Genomic DNA, 10,912 nt, shown 5'->3' on the forward strand with positions numbered 1-10,912 from the left:
AAAGTTGGGGAGGGGAGGGGGGGGGGGGTTGGGGGTTTTCAAAAACCAGCTTTCCCCTCCCCAGGCCTTGTTATTCCACATGAGATAGTACCAAGGATGCTGGGGCTTCTAGTATAAGTAAAGAAGGGACATGATGATAATGGGATTTGCAGTTTTACAATAAATGGTGCCAAGACATGTTCAGATTTGTATATCTACTATATATGATATTAAGACATTCTGCAGCCTTTAGTATAACGGATGGCACTCGGATTTGATGGGACTTTTAGTTCAAAAACAAAATTACACCACAAAATGCTAAATGTTGCAGAACAATAACAGGTCTACAGAAAATGTCATGGTTTTCAATCTATTAATAGATAGCTGCAACACATCATCCTAGGACTTGTATTTCTTCTGAAAATAGAGACTGCTGGCGCATAGAGTTCACCAATAAGCAAACAGTCTGATATGGACAGGTAATTCTGGTACTCTAGTTCAGAAGAAAGACAAGATCCAACCTGTAACATAGCAGCTTTACTACTTCCTGGTTCTGTTTAGCTGCCTTCTGGGTCTTCTCCCTATTAACTGGACTAAGTGTGTTCAGGTGCAGGACGGCTACTAAGAAAAAAACTGTAAATTTTCTAAAAGGGGACCATACTTCTACTTTAACTGTGTATTTAGATGTTTGCTCATTTTATTCTATATATCTACTTTTGAATAAATGGAAACACTTCCTTAGTATTCCTTTATGTAGTCTACAATCCACTACTTCAACATTTTACAAGTTTATAATAGAAATGTTCTTTTTCATGCAGATTACATATAATGAGGATATATTTAATAATCTTGCTTTTGCTATTTTAAAGAAAGCAATCACACAATTTTGTACCTTGAAAAAAACCCCATACTTTGTGGAGGATCCTCTAAAAAAGGAGAGTGAGATGTGAAGGAAGCACATTTAGATTTTAAGCAAGGATTTTGAGTTTTTTCTTGAGCATAAATGCTAAACAAGGTGAAAATGTGTTTTTGGCTACTCTTAAAAAGAATCCCAAGCATCATTATCATAACACACTTTATGATTCACTGTACTGTAGAGCCCCTACTGAGACTACAATTTCATAAAGGTGAAAAAGGTATAAAAACAGCAGCCAGAAATTTACTTACAGTGCATAACGTCTCAAATGTTTTTGCTGATACAAATGATCCATCAAGGCCAAATAGAAATATAGATGCATAGGAAAGCATTCCTCCAAGGATAATAAGGTTATTCATATAAGGACTAGACATCTTTATTAACCTGCCAAAAGAAAGGCACAGACAATTTACAGTACAGAAAAGTGCTCAACTAGCATACTGTAAACAGCAAATTATGTTATTTTGTTTGACTGTTGGTATAACAGATCATATTTTATATCCTAAAAATTGATCAAATAATTGGAAAAACTGCTAGCTCAACATAATATTCTATAAACAGCTTTGCGTTGCTTGCTCAGTAAGACCTGCATTGAACAGACAAATTGATATTACCTTTTTCAGAGAAGCTAAAAACAATTGCAGATATTCATTTTTAATCATTTAAAACATTTCTGATAACAGAAGCAAATAACCTGTTCCAGAACTTTACCCTGTGCACAGTATTGTGTAGTATTATAGAACTATTGATATATTTCAATAGTGGAAAATCAGGCAAATACTAAAAAATAAATCTTGAATCCAGTTATTTATTCTTTAAAGTATAAAAGTATTTAAAATAAAGCAAGTATAAATATATGAATCTGTCCTTATAGACAGATAGTAGATGAGATCCCCTTTATGACAACACTTAAAGCACATGGAAAGTCCTCATTTCAATAATGCCCCAAATGGTAGCTCTAAGTTTTCATTATTTTTCTGTTTTGTTGTTCTTTTTGTAATCCCCAATACCTATGCTGCAGCGTGGCAGTTGGAGGTTTCACCTCTACATTGATATCGGTACAGGAAATGATGTCACCCCTTGAGCCCTGCTTTGTCAGCCTGGCCACAGAACTAGTGTCAACATCAGAAAAAAGCAGAATCACCAGGTAATTTATTCATGGCATTTTAGGGTAAGAAAGGGGGAGATGTTATGAATGGACATATTTTTTGATGGAAAACTTGCATATTGCATTATTAATGTGACACTAAACTCAGGAGTTAAATCTTAAAACTGCATTCAAGTACTTTAACTATTAACAAAAATGTATCTTATGTGCATATCACTCAGCTGTAGATCCTCAAATCATTTCTGTATTGGCGCTGACACTGTCCTTCCTTCTGTAGGGTGGCTACTTTTGTGCCCCATGATCGCTCCCGGGATGGACTACAATCTCAATACAAATGAGGAAACTGAATGTGAGATTGTTGTCCATCACGGGAGCAAGCTTGGAACTATGGCTACTTTACAACACTCAGCGACCATGGGGGGAACACCCTCCAAATTAAGGAAGTGTCAGCAGAGTTCAGTTCGATTTCAAACTTTAGAACATGTGAAAAATTTGAATTCAAACTTTGAACTCAATGAAAGTCTATGAGACCAGAACTCTGAAAATCAAATGTCCCCACTTTGAAGGCTTATATGCAAGTTACTGGCCATAAAAAGGGTATGATGATTCGGGTACTGCCCTGGGGGACATGTATCAATGAAAAAAACGCTTTAAAAAAAATACAGTTTTTAAAAGAGCAGTGCTTTTAACATTGCTTAAAGTGAAACAATAAAAATGAAAAATTCCTTTACATATCGTGCCTGGGGGGTCCCCTTAAACTGCATGTAAAGTAGCGCATAGAAGTATATAAGCTGTTGCAGCAAAAAATTACATTTATAAAGCAAAAAAAAAGCACGGGGATCCCCCCTAAGTCATACCAGGCCCTTAAGGTCTGGTAGGAATCTTAAGGAGGAACCCTACCCCCAAAAATTGGGAAAGAAGACATGGGGTCCCCCCTAAAATTCCCAACCAGACCCTTGACCCGTGCACAGGCCTGGCAGGGCAGGAAAGGGGAGGGGGATTAGCAAGTGCCCCTCCCCCTCCGTGCCATACCAGGCCACCCTGGAGAAGCACCTTGTCCCCGTTGCCGATGGGGACAAGGGCCACTTCCCCACAAGCCCTGGGTGTTGGTTGTGGGGGTGCGGGCAGGGGGGGCTTATTCACATCAGGGTATCCCTTTAATAAAGGGGCACCCAGATGCGCCCCCCCCCCCCTTGTGAATGAGTAAGGGGTACCCATTCACCAAAGGGTTAAAATAAATTGTAAATAAAACACCAGACTTTTCAAACAATCTTTTAATTGAAAAAAAAAACAAAAGACATGTTTTTGACAAGTCTTTTATTTAAAAATAAAATAAAAAATGGATCCACCAACTTAACTAGCCATTGCTCGCCAGTTTGCCTGCATGCTTGAACCTTCTGTTAATGTAGCTAGAAGTCTTTCATTTAGTAGCAGAATCACTATCACCTTTAAATAAGAGATCCCCACCAGCTTCTATTTGAAATTGTAATGAAGCTGGTGGGAATCCTGAGTAATGTTATTGACTAAATATAGGGGCAAGAAGTTCATACTCCCATCCTGTCCCCTATAAAGGATTTGGGGGTCCCTGGAAATAACCTCCAAGTAAATAAGGGGTACTTGTTACTCATTCACAAAAAAAGGTAAATAGCAAATAAAAACACCCACACTGTGGAAAAAGCCCTTTATTAAAATAAATAAACAATGCCCTCCCCCCCCAATGTACATACAACATCAATCACATCATCTATCCAATGTACCTCCACACCAATCACAATGAGCCATATTTGACTACGCTGACCTGCCCCCACAATGATGCTACCTTGTCATGGCCTTATTTGATCAATGGCATCACCCAGGAACCCTGGCCTATTTTTTTTTTTTTTTTAAACAGAAGCCAGTGAAGAGCTGTCATTTAGAGGTGATAGTGCTACTACTGCTAAACAACAGATCCCCAGCTGCTCTTTAAAAAAGAAGAAACCCTTTTATAATACTTTAAATACCATGCTTTTGGGATACAGTAGCATGTATCCCAAATCCTTTAAATAACATGCTTTTGGGAAACCGTTGCATGTATCCCATAAGCATGTTATTTAAAGGATTGGTGTATACTTAATATTTTTCTGTAGGCCACATTAAAAGAACGTTGAATGGTATTTTTTAAAACAGGTTTATATTGGTACATGTCCCCCATGGCAATGTCCAGCTACTAATGCCTTTTTTAACCAAAGCTTGCAAATCGGCCTTTAAAAAAAGCCAGCTTTAAAAAAAGCCAGACATCGCTTGACAGGTGGCGGAGCCAAACAATGTAATTGGTTGTTAGGATGCAGGCGGGCACACCATGACAAGCTCTGTTGATGTAAGATTGGCAGCATCTTAGCAACAAAATGATACTATGCAGGCCACACAACATGATTGGTTGATAGAACACATGCAGCTCCATACCGTCACTGGTTGTTATGGTACACCCGTCTGCATCCTAGCAACCATGATGATGCCGTGTGACCCAGCCACTAGTGTCCTAGCAACCAATGATGTTGTGTGGTTTTCATGGTGTCTGCTCCTGGGTTTGGTTTGCTTGGATGGTTTGGGGAACCCGGATTTCTGGCTGGGCTTGGTGAATTCCCATGCGAATCAAACCCAGCCACGTTTGGCTCAACAATAGTGTCTAATTGTGCCTCTGTTAAAACAATAAGTATTTTGCTGTAAATGCAGCAACTTCTAGGGTATAGGGCAATGGTTCCCACCATGCATACCCGTGTTCAGCTTGCTAGTGCTTAGGAGCATGTGATTGATGTAGAAGCACACTGAGTGCCAGTGGCTCCTGCACATCCCAATTATCTTCCCCTTAAGCGTTCTGTACCATGAACTTTAAACATAATGGGGATAATTTATCAAAGTTGGAGCAGACAGAATCCTGAGCAGTTGCCCAGGAGCAGCTTTTCTTGTCAGTTTGTTCAGTTGCACTTTGAAAATGAAAAATTGAAGCTTGCCATGGACAGCTGCTTCAGATCCTGTCAGCTCCGGTTTTGATAAATTCTCTTCATTGTGTTTACAGAGGGAGTGATGTGACCTCAAAGCACTTCCTTAGAGTTCATGAGGCAGAGCTGATGTGCTTTAGTGACCAAATGCTGGCTAATTACAGGGAGCTCCCCCATGAAGAAAAAATGCAATAATATAAAAAGAGAAATTAATTAATTGAATGAGTTAAAAAAAGTTGTATATTTTGGATGACATTGCCTTTTACTGCATAAGCGCCAAACACTTGTGTAAGAGAGTGCAATGTCCTGTGAAAAACTTCCTGTTAAAATGTCACTGTTGTGCTAATTCCTATTTGCACAAACCCAACTTGACCTTATGTTAATGCTACATTCCTGTTTTACACAAACATATCATTGTGTTCTGGGTGCTTCATGATATAATGTACTAATAATAAAAATAGTAATAGCAAACACACTTTTTACCTTGCGGGACTGCAACGTATTCATGTGAATAGAACCTAAACAATTGTGTCACTTGAGACTTGGTAGGCCACCACTGGTATAAGGAGAGAAGATATCCATCTTTCTAGAATGCAGTGCTCAGTGCCTAAGTAATATATTTTTAGGCTTAAGAACTGTCAGGTGGTCAAGGGGCTTACGTTTATGCAAAAAGCTAGTTTATTCATTCCAAAAGGATCCATTAGTACTGGCAGAGGGATATTACAAGGTATGGTCAAGCACTACTATGTGCCACATACTCATCTCTTAGTTTACATTGATACTATGTTTGCCAGAACAAGTATTTTTTGCTGAATACCTGAGTAGTGAATGCAAACAAGAATTGGTGTACCACCGGCCAGAGAATCCTGAGAGCATGTTTTTTTTTAATCATAACTCATTTGGAGATAGTACTTCAGGACCACACAACAAACTAATGTGAAATATTTCTAGCAGGTGTTCCAGCACCCAGCAAATATAAGGAAAACTATGGCAAAGAAAATTTGTAGACTTTAGGACACAAAGCTTAAATGTGCGGCAAACATGCACATACTGCCAAGACTAAAAAGTAAATATAAATTGTACTTACTTCTGGTTCCTATTTTTGATGTTAAAAAATAAAAATGTGCTGGCCATGATCATTCCGATAATCGTCAGGGCCGAAAGTATGCTGTACAGTGGCAGATGGATCTGGCGTCGCTGCATTCGGATGAACGTTTGATCTTTTGGAGGTTCCACTCCTAAATGTAACACAGGCTTTGTCTTAGATATTTGTATGTATCCCAGTCAAACAAATGCTGCTTGCACAACATATAAGAGACTACAGATTTCTGTGCATTAACCATCTCTCTTCTTTACATTATTGTTATTTGAAGCCAAACTCCAGCCACAAATGTTTTTTATTAATGTGGAGAAGGGTAGAGATAGGTTTTAATGTTAGAATGTTTAATGTTAGAAAGCAGCAGCTCTTTAAGCCACAGATAACACAATGGAGGAAGACCTTCTAAAGTTTTTATTGTTTATTGACAACAAGCCAAAGGATTTAGGGATATTACACCCACTTTATCTGAACTATGTAGAAATTATATTCCATTTTTAAAAAACAGTTTGGACATATCTAAGAGCAGATGTTTCCGAACAACTTGTCACTGGTTTCAAAAAATAAATGCAGAAAGGGAGCTTTGCTCTATTGAGGATAATTATTGCTGTCTATGTGCCTACTAGGCAGATCCTGCCCCCATCTTTATAGGTGTCACTAAGATAATACATTAGGGGAAATGTATCCACTGGAGATAACAGGCAGTAATGAAAACAATGTAAAAAATGCTTTAAGACCCACTAACACTTAAAGCCTATTTCCGGGTAAAAAAAAAGCTACCCCCACACTGCAAGGATTAATTGCTTGTTAATTTCTGGGGGAGCTGTGTAAACACTTTTATTTACCTGATCCCTCGTCTCCTCGACACTCTGTCTTATGGACTGTCCCAAGGCTTCCTCATTTATAATGCAGTGTTATGGGCCCTGCATTGTATGTGATGTCAGCGGGCCTCCGACCGTTAGAGCGTATGGGGGAAGAGGCTGTGGATGCTGGTTTTGGAGCCTTTGGGAGTGGGGATTAGTAAGTAAAAGTCCTTTACACAGAACCCCTAGATATTAATGAGAAATTAATCCTTGCAATGTGGGCATAGCCCCACTGGAAGGGGACTTTTTTTTATCCCTAAAGACAGCCTATAAATGTTCCATTGCAGTGCATTAACGCATGCTATCATAAGTGTTACTGTGCATTGTGTAAAAGCAGCCCACTTATTTTGAATGGGTTGCCAAGGCAAGTTAAGGATGAAAAACATGTACATGACCTTTTTTAAAAAATTCAGCACACCACAGCACACAGTATGTACATTGTGGTGTGCTGCGGCATGCTGTATAATGTGTTGGGGTGCCATCAACAACAAATGACACTGGGGAGGGTATAAAAATAAAATCACTTAAACTAAACGTAGATAATTTAATCATAGGTAAAAATAACACAGAAAGTAGTAAAAAAGGAGTTCATAATAGTGGGCTCACTCCAGTCAATATAGGAAATCCGTTGGCACATGTAAGTATAACTACCAACGGACGACCGAAATCAAGGCAGAATAATAACAATAAAAATAGTGGGGAACAACAAGGTAGTAAACTTTTGTCCCACAAAAAGAGAGGAATTAAATGTATGTACACCAACGCTAGAAGTACACATAGAACAGGTTGAGCAAGTGTGAATGGAACCTTAGTGAAGGTCAGCTTAAGCAGTTGCACTGATTTCAGTTGATGTGCAAAGTATGTAAAGAACATAATATGAAGAAGGAATATAAGTAATTGGACCCAGTATAGTGTATAAAGTAATACAGTATTTTTTAGTCAATTCAGCAATGTACTGTATGGGGGTTTTGACATTTGTCTGGCATTCTTCAACAACATTTGTGCTTACATGCAGTTAGAATGCCTGTCTTGTGCCATCTCTCCTGACATACAATATTGTGATGCATGTGGTTTGTGAAGTCAAGCACATTTTATTGTATATGGGTATACCTTGAAACTTGATGGTGTCATTGATCAGTTCCAGACTGTCAGCTACGGCATTGTATTCGCCCACCTTCACTTCCTTTCCATCTGCAGAAAGACAAAGGGAGGAAGTTATAGGTTATGTTAGTTACTCTCCTCATACATTTGTTCAGTAAGTTGCTATGGATTAACATATAATTTACTAGGTTTAAAATAGATACTTAGGCATGAGATTCTCAAAAACATAAAAAGATATTTATAAAAACACAGAAGTGCTCTTCCGTTGTAATAATGTAGCAAGAATCTCTTTTCTAGTTCAGAAAACCACTTAATGCTAAGTAAACCTATCACAAGAGAAATATGAGAGCTTCTATAGATGGCTGCTTTCTGAAAAGACTAGTTGCCTGGCCATTACAGTATTGTGCTAGCTTTCATATTTTGAGCCAATGAGTCAAAAATAAGTATGCAGATCTACGCAGACAGATTTCCTTAGCTGAGTACTTTGTATGAGTCATTGACTAAAAGTATTGAAGCCAGAGAAGATCAGCATGGCAGCAACTAACATTTTGAGATGGAAAGCTCAGCAGCATGCATGTTACTATCATGACATGTTTCCTTTAAAGCAGAAATCCAGTTTTATTTATTTATAGCTCTCACTATGCTAAGCACATTGTCGTCAGTGCTGTCCCCCACAGAAACTATGTCCCACTGCCATTCTGTTTATAAGTTTATTAATGTCCAGTGTCATGCACCTCACTCCCTGTGAGCCTAGGCTGTTTTGATAGAGACCTTGGGGGTGTGTTACCAGGCTGAGTTGGGCTCACAGTACAATAAAATATTGAAGACTGTCCACCGAGGCCACAGGAACATGAGGATGTCATGTGCAAGCCAGAAGACTCCAGGAAAAAAGGTATGTATGAAGCCAATTTTTGAAAAACAGGAGATGGTTGTGGGGAGTCTGAAAGGGCCATTTTAAATAAAACTGGATTTCTGCTTAAACAAAAGCGAAAATGTAACCATTACCAAAAACTCCTCCATGAAAGCACCACGACATTTCTACTGCCCATATAATAAAGATACATACAACTCTGCATAACTTGTTACTAATTTATATTAAAGGATCAGTCCACCCAAAACTTATATTTTCATTTTCGGTATCTTGAAGATTTAAACTTGCTGTCAGGCTACATCTGTAAATGAAACATCACTTGTGGATGATTTGACTTGTATTCCTTTTTGTGGATCAAGCACATAGCCAGTGAAGTCTGAATACCCAACTTTCTGCATTCTTGTTACAGGTAAGATACTCATTAGGTCGCTAGGCAGGATTCAGATGAAAATCTTAGAACCCGCACCTTTTCAAGGCAAGGAATAGCAGCTTCCATTTTCTTTCCTTGCACAGGCCCAACCCTTTAAAGCTGCTCAATCACTTCTGCAGCTTTCAGAATGTGACACACCTCTCCCTCCTCACCCCCCCCCCCTCACTTCCTCTATGCTATCACACAGGGAGCTTGTCAGCTCCTTTTGAGATAGCAATAATGAGAGCATGAATGAGAGCAAAACGTCTAAGGCAATAATTCACTTTAATTCTAGATTGATGACCTGTAAGATCCCTTTCACACGGGCTGATCAGGAGGGAATCTATGCACGGGTCCCCTCCTGATCAGGGCAGTACAAAGCGGATGTCACTTCTGTGACATCCATGTCCATACAGTTTTTTCCTCCACCTTACAATGTCATGTTAGTCTATGGGAAAGCGGATGTAAGTGGACATGTGTGTCCGTTTACATAAGATTACCCTCCATCCAGCACGATATGGTCTCTGATCCGTTTCTTTTTCTGGACCTGGCTGGTGTTTACACATGGCTGCCCATAGACTAACATTGGGCATCTGATTGGATCTGCCTGAAAAACTTACAGGTGGACCCGATTAGACTGCCCATGTGAAAAAGGCCTAAAGGGATTTAACGCATTGCCTGTGGAAATGTTCAAAACCATAGTTTGTTGCAGTTTCATGGGTGTGTGCAATTCTAACGCTTGACATGTTTGGTATCTATTTACTTGACACAACATCATTCTTTATATTTTGCTAAAAAATGGGTAATATATTGTGCTTATGTGCACCAAAATTAACTTTAGCATATTTTTTACTGAAAAGCCAGCTGAAACCCAGAGACAAGATGTCACGATGCCATGCAAGTGCATGGAGGCTGTCTCTCCTTGCTCCCTCTCCTCACTGTCTCCCCTGGCTGTCTCTCCTTGCTCTCTCACCCCTGGCTGTCTCTCCTCACTCTCCTGGCTGTCTCCCCTCGCTCTCTCTCCTGGAGACATCCCCTTGCTCATCCTCCCGGCTGTCTCTCCTGGCTAAATAAAACTGGATTTCTGCTTAAACAAAAGCGAAAATGTAACCATTACCAAAAACTCCTCCATGAAAGCACCACGACATTTCTACTGCCCATATAATAAAGATACATACAACTCTGCATAACTTGTTACTAATTTATATTAAAGGATCAGTCCACCCAAAACTTATATTTTCATTTTCGGTATCTTGAAGATTTAAACTTGCTGTCAGGCTACATCTGTAAATGAAACATCACTTGTGGATGATTTGACTTGTATTCCTTTTTGTGGATCAAGCACATAGCCAGTGAAGTCTGAATACCCAACTTTCTGCATTCTTGTTACAGGTAAGATACTCATTAGGTCGCTAGGCAGGATTCAGATGAAAATCTTAGAACCCGCACCTTTTCAAGGCAAGGAATAGCAGCTTCCATTTTCTTTCCTTGCACAGGCCCAACCCTTTAAAGCTGCTCAATCACTTCTGCAGCTTTCAGAATGTGACACACCTCTCCCTCCTCACCCCCCCCCCCTCCCTCTTTTTCCCCC

At 39.4% G+C, this 10,912-nt stretch overlaps 1 protein-coding gene across 1 annotated transcript in view; it reads right to left on the reverse strand.

The window, feature by feature from the left end:
• GABBR2 (gamma-aminobutyric acid type B receptor subunit 2) overlaps positions 1-10,912 on the reverse strand; it is a 509,415-nt gene that overhangs the window by 142,137 nt on the left and 356,366 nt on the right. The window contains exons 9-11 of the mRNA XM_018565262.1: positions 8,051-8,131; positions 6,069-6,219; positions 1,147-1,279 (exon numbers count right to left, since the gene is read on the reverse strand). Coding sequence (XP_018420764.1) covers positions 1,147-1,279; positions 6,069-6,219; positions 8,051-8,131 — 365 coding nt within the window. The remainder of the gene's footprint in view (positions 1-1,146; positions 1,280-6,068; positions 6,220-8,050; positions 8,132-10,912) is intronic.

This window comes from Nanorana parkeri, unplaced genomic scaffold, assembly GCF_000935625.1.
Source record: "Nanorana parkeri isolate BGI_ZX_2015 unplaced genomic scaffold, ASM93562v1 scaffold825, whole genome shotgun sequence".
NCBI lineage: Eukaryota > Metazoa > Chordata > Amphibia > Anura > Dicroglossidae > Nanorana > Nanorana parkeri.